This window comes from Nycticebus coucang, chromosome 21 (genome assembly GCF_027406575.1).
Source record: "Nycticebus coucang isolate mNycCou1 chromosome 21, mNycCou1.pri, whole genome shotgun sequence".
NCBI lineage: Eukaryota > Metazoa > Chordata > Mammalia > Primates > Lorisidae > Nycticebus > Nycticebus coucang.
Genome location: NC_069800.1, coordinates 50,577,805 through 50,592,824, shown reverse-complemented (window position 1 = coordinate 50,592,824; position 15,020 = coordinate 50,577,805). Strand labels below are relative to the sequence as shown.

The following is a 15,020-nucleotide window of genomic DNA, read 5'->3' as shown; positions in this document are numbered from 1 at the left end:
ATGTATGTATGAGTATGCCAGGTGGCTGAGGAATGTCCACGCTGGAGGCCTGGCAGTCAGAGTGGCTGTGATAGATACACCCACGGGCACACCACAGAGACCCCTGCCCTGTGGAGCTGATATTCCAGTGAGGGGGTGGGGGAGGGGAAGAGGGAGGGACATAAACAGGAAATTTAATGAGTAGGCAAATTATACATTGATAAGACAGGCAAAGAAAAAGATGAGCAAAGGTTTCTGGTGGACAAGGAAAGGGTAGAGCAGTTTGCAAGCTTTGAAAGGAAAGTGTATATGTGATCCCTGTACAGGTGGGATCATAGCAGACAGGGGATATCCCCCATTTCCTAAACTCTTTGGCAGGTAATAGTATTCATAATTAACAGTTTAGTTATGAATTAAATAAAGAAAAAAAGAGAGATGATAACTTCAGAGAAGTCACCAAAAAGTCCTGCTTGCTAAACAGAAACATTCCCACGGGCTGGGGAGAGATTTTGTTATCGCTGAAGGCCAGGCTGACTGTGCCCCAGATACCCCAGCCAAGCAACTGGGAATGACACCTCCCTCCCAGCAAAGGCAAGGTCACTCCCCACAGGGAGATGGGAAGTGTACAAAACAGGGGTTGATGCACCAGCCTGTGCCCCCGGGGAGTCAGGCATTGATTAAAAATCATGAGGATGAGGATTTCAAACATGAACCCTCTTGACTCTCATTTCAACTTTCTTCCTTGGGCTCAGCTGGAAATGAGCCTGGTATGTTGCTACAGTGAGAATTTGAGAATTCTCATTATTAACACTGGCAGGCCCCAGACATTTTATCCCTCCTATTTATGTGCTTAATCCTCCTGGCAACAATGTACAAACCAGACAGGCGAGGCCCAGAGAGGGTGCGTGGATTATTCTTGGAAAGACACCCTGGGACATGTTACTGGGCCATCTGTAGGAAATAAAATCCACCGCCTTCCTTTGTTCATTCTTTTCAACAACTTTTTCCTGGGCGTCTGTGACAGAGCGGCCACCATGCTAGGTGCTAGGGACCCAGTGTCGAACAGCACAAACATGATCTCAGAGGATTTTCAAGTTTGCTGTCCTGAAGAGGGAGGAGTCAAGTCAGGTAATTTGAGAACTACATCGTACTGTGAAGAAGAGCCTGACAGAGGCTACGACAGAGAAAAATGATCAGCAGGTCAGGGTGTGAGAAGGTGGACATGAAGCTGAGGCCAGAGGGCAAAGCAGGATCCAGCATGTGAAGAAAGATGGAGAGAACATTCCAGGCCAAGGGAACAGTATGTGCAAAGCTCCTCGGACAAGAGAAAAGCATGGCAGGTCTGGGAAACAGCAAGAAGGGGAGGGTGGCTGGGATGGGGGTCACTGCAGGGATGGGGTCACTACAGGGATAGGGTCGCTGCAGGGGTGGTGACTTTGCTCCCCACTGAGTTCTCAGCACAAAGCCTGGTACCTGGGACACCAGTTCTGGGAGGGATGCTGATCACCGACAGGGGCTAGATCGGGTGAGGACTCGGGAGCCAGGGAGGAGTCCTATATTTTCTACAAGCTAGGGGAAGACATTGGGAGATTTTAAGCTGAGATCTGAGAAGATATGATTTAGGTTTGTAAGAATTCACCAAGCAACCACGCAGGGCCACTGAGCAGCTCTGCATGGAGAAGAGAAGGGATCCGATTTACACACAGCAAAGATCTCGGCTCTCCGGCTCATCCTGGTAGGCGACTTTCCATCACTGGATAGTAAATGTCTCCAAACTGCCACTGACAGCTAAGCTTCCCTGGCTGGGATATGGGAGGGGCCGCCTTTCAGAAAAGCAAGATGGTGCCAGAGCATCCGACAGAAGCCAGGCTGTCGGCAGAAATCTGGCCCAGGGAGCCCCTCAACAGGGTCAGAGCTTATTGCTAATGTCGAGCCATTACGAAGACACAATTAGGTGCTTCAACGATACCGGAGGACACAATCTAGGACAGCGGGAAAATATCTAGTGCTCCCTCCCCAAGAGCAGTAACGCGACCAGCAGAAGCGCAGCTGGAGGAAACCCACATCACACAGTGAGCAGCCAGGCCGGTCTGGATGTTTTTAATCCTTGTCTCATTTAAAATCAAAGCCTGATTCTTAGGCATCTGTAGATAGATTTGGAATAGGAATTAAAGCTAACTGTATCAAGTGTTTAAACATGCATTATTACCTCAATTAATTTCACAGACAAGGAAGCCCTGCTGATCCCATTTTGCAGATGAGGAAACTGAGGTCAAAGATAAGAAATAACTTTCTACATACCCCTGGCTCCCTTCTCCTGCCTCATGTCCTGACGTCTATGTCTTTGCAGTTGCTGTTCCTTCTGCCTGAATGCTTTTCCCTACATTCCTCACTTGGTCAAGTCCTACTCCCCTTCAAACACAGGCAGGTGTCCTCGCCTCTGAGAAGCCTTCCCTGACTATCCCCAGGCTGGCCTGATGGGCCCAGTCTCCTGTGCTACTTCTACTATAGCTTACCGCACGCATTTGAAATTATTTACTTTTGTCTGTCTCTTAAATAAGACTGTATCTCCCACCTCCCCACCACCCGATCAAAGGTCATGTCTTAATCACCTGTTCGTGCTTAGCACCTACCACAAAGACTTGCATACAGCAAGTATGAGTGATCTTTGGGTGGCTGAATGAATGAATGAAGAAGGAATGAATAAGTGAATTAACTCCTAATAAATGGCAAAGCCAGGATTTGATCCCAGGCCAGTATGACTACAAAGCGTAGCTTTGGGCCACAGTGTGTATGTGTGTGTGTGTCTTCTATAAATCTGTCGTGAAATATACACAGCATGGAACATGTTACAAAACATACTGAGGACATCATTTATCTTTCCAAAAGAGAGGCCAAAAAGCACCAGGGTGGGGATGGGGTGGAATAGGATGATGACTGTGGGTAAAGGGTTAATCAAACCCATTTCCTTGTTGCAAGAGAATTTCACCTTGTTAATTGTCAGCATATGTCCCTTGGAAACCTGAGGGAGCCAAGATGTTAACTATCGTATGATATGTTACTAGGCAACTCTACTCATGGTAAAAATGACCCCTGATTGGTAAGTCGCATCTGGACTAAAAGGAACTACATACAAATTATAAATATCTGATTGTCACTGACCTGTCCCTTGTGAGGGCCTCCGAGGCTAAGCCTATGGAAGTGTTAGGAGAAATGCAGCTGTTGCGAGGAATAAGGCTGCTAGGCTTCTAAATTCACCCACGGAGGGGTCATTCCTCTGCACTTGAACTTAAACCTGGGAGGGAGCAGCAGCAAAGAGAACAGCTCCTGGCCACCTCCGCGTATTGCTGCAGAGATGGCTGCAGAAGAGGCACAGATCATGTGCCTTGCTGGCAGACTAGGGCAGGCTGAGTCCCAAATCCTTTGAGGAGACTGTTGCCAAGTGTTGCCTGCATTAGGCTTGTGAGTGTGAATGTTTAATTGATCCTTAAAGACTCCCCGTGGAAGCTGCCATGAGAAAGAAGGAAACCGATACATGAGAGAAAAGAGACCATCTCAATGGGAGTAAGCTCTGCACCTAGCCTGAACTGAAAAGTTCCTATAACCTATAAAAACCATCAAAACCTCCAGTAGTACACACACTGCTGCTCCACCAGGGGCCAGATGATGTGAGCAGTGCCTGGCAGCAGGAACGAGGGAGAAGATGACTTATTTGATCTCCCAGAGACCTCACCTGAGATGCAAAAGTAGTCACATGAGGAAACTGGGGCTCAGAGAGGCTAAGTGACAGGTCCAAAGTCACACAGCTTATTAGTGCCAGGATACAAACCCAGGCGTTTCCATTTAACCCAAATTCACATTTAAATCCACCATCAGATTTTGCACAAAAACTAACTTACATCTCAGGTGGAGACAGAGAACAGAGAAAGCATGGGGCCGGGACAGGAGACCTCTAAATAATGTAAGTAGCACCCAATAAACACTTGGTAAATATTTGCAAAATAAATGAGCAACAAAAGGCCCAGGGTCCATCTTCCTCAGTATAAAGTTCGGTTCAAGTCAAAATACAGCACAAATGAAACAATAAAATTTATGCATGAGATTGACCCTGGGTTATACCACAGAGTCGGATTTGTTCCCAGCAAGTTTCTAAATCATTCCTGTAAATTAGGCCTAACTTTGAGATAAGCACGTTTTAATTAGCTGTAATGTGAAGACATTCTGTTGCCAAATGATGCCTGAAGTTGAAAACTAAGACAGGAGGCTCAACTGGGAACCAATGCACCTCCCCCCCAAAAGGGGGCCAGCTCAGGCAGTCTTCCATCCCTGCAGCCGGAGGAGGGGGTTCCACCTGGTGGGGTTCTCCCACTACCAAGCTCTTGGCCACTTTGGTCACTGGATTGATCTGGATCTCAGTTTTCTTCACCTAAAAAGTGGGAACACACATAGCTGGCGTAGTTCTTACAAAGACTGAAGGAGATGATGGGAGCAAATGAGCCTGAGATGTGATAAACACTCAGTGAAAAACTTGGGCTCATTTGTATCCTGGAACGTGGAAGAGCATCTCTTTGGGCCCATGAAAACTTTATGATCCTTTGTTTTCCCTTGGACCTAAGAAGCCACTATCCCGCCTTCCCCCCGCAGGGCAGATGGCTCATCTGTCTCATGTTATGAGACATAGAGGAATCTTCAGCAAGTGACTCGAAGTCACTCAAAGTCATGCCGATGATCATCCCTTGATTCCATGGGAACCAAGAGGAAATTGAGTTTTCTCCCCAAGATGCATCTCCCTGACGTGGACACGGTGATGCCCCCCACTTCTCCTCTATACACTCACACACATGCACCCCACCCCCAGCCACAGGAGCTCCCAGCTCTGTCCCAAGGGAACTGCTCTCCATGGCAGGGCACTCATGACTGGCTGCGAAGGCATCAAAGGTTTGAGCCCTCCCCTTGTCTCAGTCTGGGACAGCTGCAGAGCTCCCTGTAGGGTGACTTTTGTCAGAACAGCTTCTCCCCTGCTTAAGCCTCCTGTGCTCCTCTGCAGGGGCACCCCCTACCCTTGCCAAGAATGCTCCACAAATAAATCTTCCAAGGGCAAATCTCCATCGCAGAGTCTATTTCCAGGGAACCCAGTGTAAGCCGTTCCCCACAGGGCAGGGGACTCAGCCCGTGGCCCATCAGGAGGTGATGCACACCAGCTGTGCCCCAGTCAGGGCTGATGCCCCAGGCCAGCAACCCATCCCCAGGTCTTGGTCTAGACCAGTGGTTCCCTGAGTGAGGTTCCCAGGCCAGCAACATCAGCACCATCGACACATTAGCAGTGCCCATTTCCGGCCCCTCCCCAGACCCACTGAATCATAACTTTTGGGAGTGGACCCCAGAAGTCTTGGTTTTAGCTGCCTTCCAGATTTTTCTGTGAGGCTAAAGTTTGAGAAGCAGAGTGCCCCTGGCTACGGGGAAAATCAATCGCAAGCCATTAGACTTCCCCACACTGTGATGGTCTGAGGCGTTCCATGCTTGTACACCACACATAGGCAGGTCCCTCCTCCTTAGGCTGACAGTGCCCCCGACCACCTTTGTAATTGCTGCCCTCCGCCTGGAACATGCCACCAGTTTACACGCCAAGTAGCCAGCATGGCATTCCTGTAAGACTGCCTCATGAAACCTCCCCATCGCCCTGGGACTGTCGCTGCCCCAGACAATTTTATATTTAATTATCATTCTGCATTTTGAGCCAATAAAGTTCACATCCACATAGCCATACATTTGATAAATAAAACTCTCCTGTTGAGTCTCTGAACCTTCAAGACAGGGCTGAATCCCCAGGACCTAGCACACAGTAGGCCCTTGATAAATAACTGCTGGCATCTCAGAAACCCAGCAGTAAACAGACCACTAAGCATTGAAAAACCACAGTCTCCTTGCTCATTTTAGCAGGCACCAGAAATAGCAATTGTACAGTAGGAAGTTTTAAACGTCAGGGTAATTGATCAAAATTTATTATCCTGTGCCATAAAACATCTTTTCACCAAGATACAAAAATTGCCATTTACCACGAATCATTAGGTTAATAATTACTTACCATATGTGTTTACTGTCGCTCCCAAACTATGCTGAAAAATCACCCTATAGGTTTGACTCCATGTAAATAAGGCGACTGTCAACACTGTGGGTACATGATTCACTGGAGAGAGACACAGGGCTCAAACACCAGCCAGGAAGCACAAGCCAAGCACAAACCCTGCAGCTCAGCCACTTTTTTCACCAACATCTTCTAGTTTGCCTGGAACACACTTCCCACATCAGTGGTTCCCAACCACAGGTGAAGTCTGGAGGCATCTGTGGTTGTCACAACAGGGGCCAGGGACACTGTTGGCAGCTAGTGGACAGAGGCCAAGGATACTACTAAACACTCTACAAAACCTGGGGCAACCCCCGCAGCAAAGAATTATTCAGCCCAAAATGTCAGTAGTGCCAAGGCTGGGAAACAGTGTTCTAGATTGGAGAGAACTTCCATATCTGTTACTTTAATCTGAACTCCACAGCAACCGCATGAGGAAGGTATTTCTGTCGTCTTGTGCAAACAAGAAGACTGAGACCTGCCGCAGTCGAGAGATGTGCACGAGGTCACCAGCCCAAGCCTGTGAAGGGGGCAGCTGCAATGTGAGCCAGTTTTCTCTGCCTGCAAAATCTACTTTCTCTCCTGTGCCGATTCAAGAAGGTAACAGAAAGACATGGGGTGGAGGGGATGAGCAGCTCTTACAATCCTCAACAGTCTAACAACAGACTTCTTCCAACCACAGGCCCAAGCAAATCAGGTCTAGAGACCCAGACACAAATGTGTCTGATGTTAGGAAAGTCAGACCTGTCCCATCACAAGAACTAGCCAGGTGGCTGCCATATATGGTCAGTCCTCCAGTAGCTGGTGTAAAAAAATAAGTTCCTCTCATAGTTTAACTTTCAGTTGGGCTGTTCTTTCTGAATGGAAATAAAAGCATTTCCTGCTGGGGCCAAGTGCTGTATGTATAATCTCCAACTCTCAAAGCAAATCCACCAGGGAGGTGTTAATGTACTCACTTTGGGGATGATGAGACTGAGCACAAGGAGGTTAAATAACTTGGCTGCATGATGATGATGGTGAAGGCTGTCAAACCTAGGTCTCTGGGTTCCAGAATCCACACTCCCTTTAAATACTGAGACCAGCTCTTGGAAATCAGAGAAGCAAAACAGCTTCCCCTACAGAACTGTACAGGGAAAAAAAAAAAAAAAAAAAAAAGAACTGTACAGGGCAGGTGGCCACACAGCAGGGGGATTCTTGGACTAAGGACCTCTGTCCTCTGGGCCTACACAGTGAAGCTTTTCTACTAATGGCAGGGCAGCTGAAGGATGCTGGGCCCCTGCCTGCCCTGGACTCCATGTGCTCACCACAAAGTCTTCAGATTATAAGAGCCAAATGGTCGCTCAGTCAAGCCACAAGTTGCACCTGGCCAGCCCCAAATTCATTCGTTCATTCAGCAAATATTTGTTGAGCGCCCGTGTGCCAGGACAGCTCTGGGAATACAAAAGTAAAGAAACACAGTGGTTCCCGCCCTCTGAAGCACGTGCTGGCCCATCTCCTCACCTCTTCCAGGGTACCACACTCCACAGTTACAAAAGACGTCCCTAGACTTTATTTCATTACATTTCCACACCACATCATCCCACTAGGTTGATGGTCACTGATTTGCTTTCCCTTTGCACAGAGAGGAACAGAGGCCCAGAGAAGGGCCCTGACATGCTCAAGGTCACCCAGGAGACTGGGGTCAGCATGGTCAGGCCTAGGCTGCTGCTCTGGACATGCCCAAGTCCTGGAGTCCTGGAGAAGAGCTCCAGGAATGGAGCTTGGATGGAAAGTAAAGAAGAACTTCCTAACAGAGATGCATCCTTCTGGCACTCCCCGGGACCGGCCATCTCAGCCCTCAGCTAACCTGGCCCAGGTCCCTTCCATAGGACCCGCCTATAGCCACCTGTGCCCCTGCAGAAGAAAGAGCTGTGGGGACTCTCACCTACCAGGGATGCTGAGCAGACCCCATATTTGTCAAGTCCAGATCAAGTCTATATTTCAATCCCACTTCACGGATTTTTGTTCAGAAAGTGATTCCAATCACTCTTTAATCAAGCTTGTCTAGATCCCCATCCTTACACAAGGCTGTGCCCAGAGCTATGTGGGTGCAAAGTTGAATCATTCATTTACTAAGCACTTATGCTTCAGACACTGTGCCAGGTGCTGGGCATGGTTCCTGCCTGCCAGGAGCCCATAAAAACCTGTACACAAACAACCAACCACTGCTACCCAAAGTGTTCCTTGAGCCAGCAGTAACATCATCTGGGGGCTCATCAGATATGAACATTCTCAAGGACAAGCCCAAAGCAACTGAATCAGAATCTCTGGAGGTGGAGTGCAGGTATCTGCTTGAAAAATCTTGCCAAATGATTCTTACCATGTACATGGATTAGAGAAACACTGGTCTAGACCATGAGGTCTTCCCCAACCCCCCTATTTAACATTGCAGATCACCCCCAGGCCTTGGCACCCTCAAAACATCTTCCCTGTTCCATTTTTCTCCAAAGTTGTATTGCCATCAATATCGTACCATATATTTCCCACATATATAATATTTACAACTTCCCATGCTGATATAAAGCTCCAAAGGGCAGCAATTTGAGTCACTTTAGTTCACTACAACAGTACTGGTTGCCTAGCGCAGTGCCTAGAACAAAGATTGATTGATAAATGTTTGTCGATTGAATAATGGATACCAGAACATGCCACATCCTATGTGGTACCAGTCTTAGGGGAGCCCGATGGAAAAAAGAAGTTTTCTGGCCATGGAGCACTGCATGGTGAAGGTGGTACCCAAGTTGGCCTTGAAAGATGTTTAGACCAGAGATAAAGGATGCTTGGAAAAGAGATGCTAAGCCTCTCACCAGAATAGGTCCCAGGTGGTTAATAATGTTGTAATCGAATGGTATGTGCCAAGAACTGTCCTAGTCTACGTCATTTCACTTAGTCCTCCTGAAACTCAGAGGTTGGCAATCTTGTCCTCAAGAGGACACCAAACCTCAGAGATAGTAAATAATTTGCCACATTCCCCAAAAGACCTGTACAAGAATGTGCACAACAGCTTTATTTATAACAGTCTCGACCTGGAAACAAACCCAAATGTCCATTAACAGGTGAACGGATAAACCAATTGTGCTATAGTCATACAATGTAATACACACGTTACTCGACAATAAAATGGAACAGACTAGAGACACACAGAACAGGATGAATCCTGAAGATGTTACATTGAGCAAAAAGAAGCCAGACACACAAATGTTTATGCTGCATATGAAGTTCTAGACGTTAAATATAGTTCGTATGTTTAAAAACGCAAAGTGTTGGTAATAGAAATCAGATAAACAGTTGCCTCTGGAGGTCGGGACTAGGAGTGCTGACCAGAAGGGGCATATTCAGATGAACATTCTTCATGTGAACCAGGATGGTGGTTAAAAAGGTCTTTATATTCGTCATAACTCTTGAAACTGGGGTGGTGCCTGTAGCTCAAGCGGCTTAGGTGCCAGCCACATATACCAGAGCTGGCAAGTTCGAATCCGGCCCGGCCTGCCAAACAATGACAACTACAAGCAAAAAAAAAAAAAAAATAGCCGGGCATTGTGGCAAGTGCCCGTAGTCCCAGCTACTCGGGAGGCTATAGCAAGAGAATCGCTTAAGACCAGGAGTTTGAGATTGCTGTGAGCTGTGATGCCACAGCACTCCACCCAAGGCAATAGTTTGAGGCTCTGTCTCAAAAAAAAAAAAAAAAAAACTCATGAAACCGTACATTTATAATCTGTATTTTACTGTATGTAAATCCTATCTCAGTAAAAAAACAAAATCTAAAAATCGTTTGCCCCAAGTCACAAAGCCACAAATGGAGATTGAAAACTGGGTCTACCCAGTTCCAATGGCCAGTTTACATTGGTCTGGCACAGATGGGGAGGGAGATCCCAGCAGGCTCCAGGGAAAGTGCCAACACCTGAGTGAAAGGAGTTCATAGCTACCTCAGGAAGGATTCACAGGGTCCTAACCCCTGACCCATATGGGGACTTGTTGGGAGACCAAATGACTATCCATCCAGGGGTCAAGAAACCTGGGCTCAGGGCTCAGCTTTGATTTTAATGGCTACATCACCCATGAGTACACTCCTCCCTGACTCCCCTTCTGTGACACAAGGAAGAAAAGGAGGCATGGTTCCCAGCATGGGGCCACTGATACTGATCAGCCACCAGCCCAGACGCTCAAAAAAGCAGTTTCATTACATTAGAAAAGTAATGTGCCTGCTTTGTATCTGACAAGCTATTTTTCTTTTTTTTTTTTTTTTTTTGCGGTTTTTGGCCAGAGCTGGGTTTGAACCTGTCACCTCTGGCATATGGGGCTGGTGCCCTACCCCTTTGAGCCACAGGCACCACCCTTTTTTTTTTTTTTTTTTTGAGACAGAGTCTCACCATGTTGCCCTCGGTAGAGCGGCGTGGCATCACAGCTCACAGCAACCTCAAACTCTTGGGCTCAAGCGATTCTCTTGCCTTAGCCTCCCAAGTAGGTAGGACTACAGGCACCCACCACAATGCTTGGCTATTTTTTTGTTGCAGTTGTCATTGTTGTTTAGCTGTCCCTGGCTGGGTTTGAACCAGCCACCCTCAGGGTATGTGGCCAGCGCCCTAACCACTGAGCTACGGGTGCTGCCTGATAAGTTATTTTTCTAATGCATGCGAATATTTTTGTGACTAATAAAATATATGCCTAATTCAAAGCAAAAATGAAACTACAGCAGCTTTTTGTCACTGGTATTTTTTTCAAACAAAAGATACCAAAAGAACAATCACTGTTCATGACTTGAGTTTAAAAAGGCTGGGAATCTCTTTGTAAAGGATCACTAAGGGGACAGTCACCAAGGGGATAGTCACCAAGGGGACAGTCGCCAAGGGCCTTTCCAGGTCAACTGCCCTGTAGTGGTACAGCATCACTTGAGCAAATTCTTGCCTTGTGTTTCTAAGGCCTGATCCCTGTGGGACAAGCCTCCAGGGACAGCACCTCCAATGTGTGAGCCAAGTCTGCAGCCCAGACTACAAGCCCTAAGTGAGGTCACTGCTGCACCACAGGCCTCAGTTTATCCTCCAGCTTTGCTAGCCACCAGTTGTAAGGTGGAGCCTGGGCATTTCCTTCCCCAGCTCTTCACCATCAGCTTCATGGGCCAGAAAAGGGGAGTTCCTGGTCACAACAGGGCCCCACCCCCCACGGAAGGCCACACCCACTTGGGATCTGGTACCAAAAGACTTCTAGCAGCTAAGTGAGCCAAGGGGCCAAGTGACCCAAGTGACCGCTCCTGCCTCACCCTGCCTTAGCCTGAAGGACTGAGTAGCAGCTTTCACATCCAAGTGCAAGGTCAGATTTTCCTTTCACCTATCCAGGTGTCCCATCTGGACTCATGACGGGCCAGGCATCCCAGATCACAGAAGAAGCCACAATCCTGGCTTCTCCTTCCCTCCCTGTCTGACCCTCCCCACCAAGGTTCAAACGGGTTCTGGTGCTGAGTCAGAGGTTTATAGAGCATCAGAAAAAAGCAAAGGCCGGGTCTGAGTCCCTGCCCCCGAAACCGCCCTATTTGGGAAGGCTCACTTACAGAAACACCATCCCCAAAGAGCACATCGCAGGCTAATCCCCACCCTAGACTTTTAGGTACAAATCTCCAATCTCCATCCACGTCCCCAGGCCAGAGGCTGAAATCTACCTTGTCAACTTCATATTTAAAAAAATAACAAAGCCAAGGGCAGAAGACAGACCAGCTGCCCCCACACCCGACCTTCTCCTCCCTGAAAACTTCACTTGCTACTTTTAATCTATTTTCCCTCCATCAGACTAAAAGCAGCTTGGAGAATCGGCCTTCTCCCGAGGCTACCATCCCCCTCTCTGGCTTGTAACTTTGTGGGTCACTCGATAAAAGGTAACCACCCCCACCCTTGGTCACATCTCACTCCTCACCCACCACCACCCCTTATAGCCCCAAAACCTGGTGGCCCTATTCTCCCCGCCACAGGCAAACTGCGGAGGGCTTTGCCAGAACCTCTCCCCCAGGGCCTGAGGGCGCAGTCCGCAGGGCCCAGCCCTGGAGGCTCCGAGATCCGCGCTGGGACGCCCCCATCCTGCAACATCCCCACGACAACCGGCTGGGCGAAAATCCTACGGAGTGCGCGAGAGAGACCCTGGGAGGGCCGCGAATCCAACCACCGGACGCGCACTCACCACACTTAGCCACGGAGCCCGTGCGTCTGCGCCGGGGCCGCGAGGAAACCCACGCGAGCGGTTCAATCCGGGCTCCGAGTGACGAAAAACCGCGCTCGGTTCCAGCCGGCCCCGGACCAGCGCACCGGTCGGCGGACGCACAGACCGTGTGGCCTCTGAACTAAGTTTGAAAGCTCCCACCCTGGCGAGGGAGGAGGACGCAGACTGCACAGCAGCACCTCACAGTCCCACTGGGCCCAGGCGGGGACCGGAGCTCGAACACCTCGGGTCCAGGGTTCCGGGCACGCGAGCCTCCATCGGGGAGGATGCGCCGGGCGCAGTGCGCGGGGACCTTTCTGGTTGGGTGGCGATCTCGGGAAAATGTGGGGGAAAGAGTGCTCCGCACTGCAACCCCAGCTTGGAGGGACGGCCGCTCACCGTTCCCGGAAGGAGGCAGGCCTCGATTGGCCGCTGCCAACTTGGAATCCGAGGCCCCGCTGGGCAGTGACAGCCAATTAGTAAACAGCCCAATTAGTGCGCTGCAGCGCCAAGAAGTTAAAACCCCGACGCGCGAGTGTGGATGACCGAGGTGTGGCTGTCCCCGAGTGTGACCGCGTGGGACTATGTGACCATCAGAGCAATCTGTGTCTGAGGTTCACCGTCAAGGGGAGGCTGTGTTAGACAGTGTGCGCCCATGTCAGTCATTGTGAGTGCGCGCGTGTGACTGTCGAGAGACCCTTTGTGTGCCTATCCCCAGTTGTGACTGGGTGTGACAGCGGATGGGGTCATGTAATGGTGTGTGTGTTATCATAGTGTATGGATGACTTGTATGTGGCTCTGTGACAGTGTACGTGGGTGAGTGCGTGTCAGGGTGATGTGTGGGACTGGACTGTAAGTAGTGCACGGCTGTCTGTGTGTGACCGTGGGTCACCGTGTGTCAGCTTATGAATGAATGTGAGGCTTTCAGGAGGGCGTGGATGAGTGTGTCACGGTGAGGTCGTGTGGGTGACTGTCGGGATGACTTCTGCCTGTGTTCAGGACAACTCAGGGCGTGAGTGGAACCACCAGGGTACCCGTATGGTTGACATGTGCCCGTCGGCGGGACTGATGTGTGCGTGTCCCCCGTGAGCCCTGCAAGTGCCCGCTCGCTTTCTGAGACGCCAGGTAACTCCTGCCCCGCGCTCCAGCCCGGGATGCTCGGGCCCGGGCAGGAGGTCCGAGGGCGCGGGCAGGCCCCGCCCGCCTTGCCCCCCCAACCTTTCCCCCGCCTACCTTGCCGCAATGGTAATAGTCTAGGTGAGCCAGGCTGGCCGGCTCGGCCCCGGGCCGCGCACCCACCGCAGGCGCCGAGGGGTACAGGCGGACGTCCATGGCGGGCGCGGCGGCGGCGGCGGCGGCGGCGGCTCCCGCGGGCAGTGCCTGGGCGGGCGGCGGGTGGGAGCCAGTGTGAGAGCCGGTGTGCGAGCGCGGGGGGCGGGCCGGGGGCGGTGCCCGGCACAGCGCCCCGCCCCGCCCGCGCGCGCTATTGTTCCGGCCTCCGGCGCCGCCGAGGGCTGGGGGCCCAGGCCGGGGCCGGGAGATCCCTCCTCCGGGACGGACCGTCCCCGTGTCCCCGCCCCTGAAGCTCCGCGAGGGTTGCGCACCTGTCCAGGCGGTCCTTTCCCGTCCCGCCTTTCGCCACCAAGGGTGAGGGGAGGAAGAAGCCCGTTAGACATCCCCCCGCGAAAGTGGGATACTCCTTGCCCTAAATACTGGGGTGGCACTGAGCCCCTACGCGGTGTGGGGAGGACAGGAGGAAGGTGGTGTCAGGAACTCTTTCGGAGATGGGCTCTGCCTTACTCGGGGGTCGCGGCTCGCGTCCAGGGATGATCTCAGGATACCCTGCCGCCTGGTCTCTGATCTAGTCCCCTTGAGAGTGCCCCAGGGATCCCTGCGCTTGAACTCTCACTTCACACCTGGGGAAACTGAGACGAAGACTTTCCGCTACAGTGACAGAGCTCCAGGCAGGTGGGTTCCACTGTCCTCCAAGGATCCAGGAGTGAAACTACGCTGAGAAGGCAGAAGGGCCCCGCCCCTTTTTAGCCTTGGGAGCCATAGGAATCGCCCAGAGCCTGAAACTCTGGAAAGGGTCTGCCCGCGCTCACGCTGTCCCGAAGTGAGAACTGGAAGGCAATGGGATGGCTCCGACGGTGTGTCAGAAGGGTGAATGGTGACCATGAAACTCCCCCCTCCAAAAAAAGTCCTCTAATTCTTCATATTACTTGCTGGTTGCTCCGCCCTTTTTCGTACGAGAATTGTCTGCTCTAGCAGTTTCCACTGACTTCACCTCCCACTGACCGCTCCACCCACCTCCCTCTGGTTAGGCCACGCCAGGGATGCCAGCCTGGGAAAGGCTAGGAGGCAAAAGTCTTGCGTGTCAGCAGGGCATAGGATGCTATTCAGAGAAAAGAGCTTGATCTTAGTGCCCATTCAGGACCCAGCTCGGAACTTAGCTCCGAACTGTTGCTCAGGGCTTTGCTGGTCCTGGCTGGAGTTCTGAACAATGCACGGACAGACCCACTCGCACAAGATAGGTGCGGGAAATAAGCTTTCACTGAAGGTCTGGGAACAACAGAGGGAAATTACAGCTCAGAAAGGAAAGAACTTGTAAATAAATTTCAGCCTTGTTTCTAGAAATACAATGCCACACCTCTCAAGAAGGAATTTTACACTGTCCCCTCTCCTTTTTTCCCTA

At 50.6% G+C, this 15,020-nt stretch overlaps 1 protein-coding gene across 5 annotated transcripts in view; it reads right to left on the bottom strand.

Moving 5' to 3' along the window:
• Nucleotides 1-13,703, bottom strand: part of TOX2 (TOX high mobility group box family member 2) — a 138,799-nt gene extending 125,096 nt beyond the window's left edge. For 3 of the 5 annotated variants that reach the window (XM_053574576.1, XM_053574586.1, XM_053574578.1), the window contains exon 1: nucleotides 13,559-13,703. In XM_053574576.1, coding sequence (XP_053430551.1) covers nucleotides 13,559-13,657 — 99 coding nt within the window. In that variant the 5' untranslated portion in view covers nucleotides 13,658-13,703. Of the gene's footprint in view, nucleotides 1-12,307; nucleotides 12,517-13,558 lie in introns of those variants that run through there. The other 2 variants (XM_053574588.1, XM_053574589.1) reach the window with 2 other exon arrangements.
• Nucleotides 13,704-15,020: the final 1,317 nt, after the last annotated feature.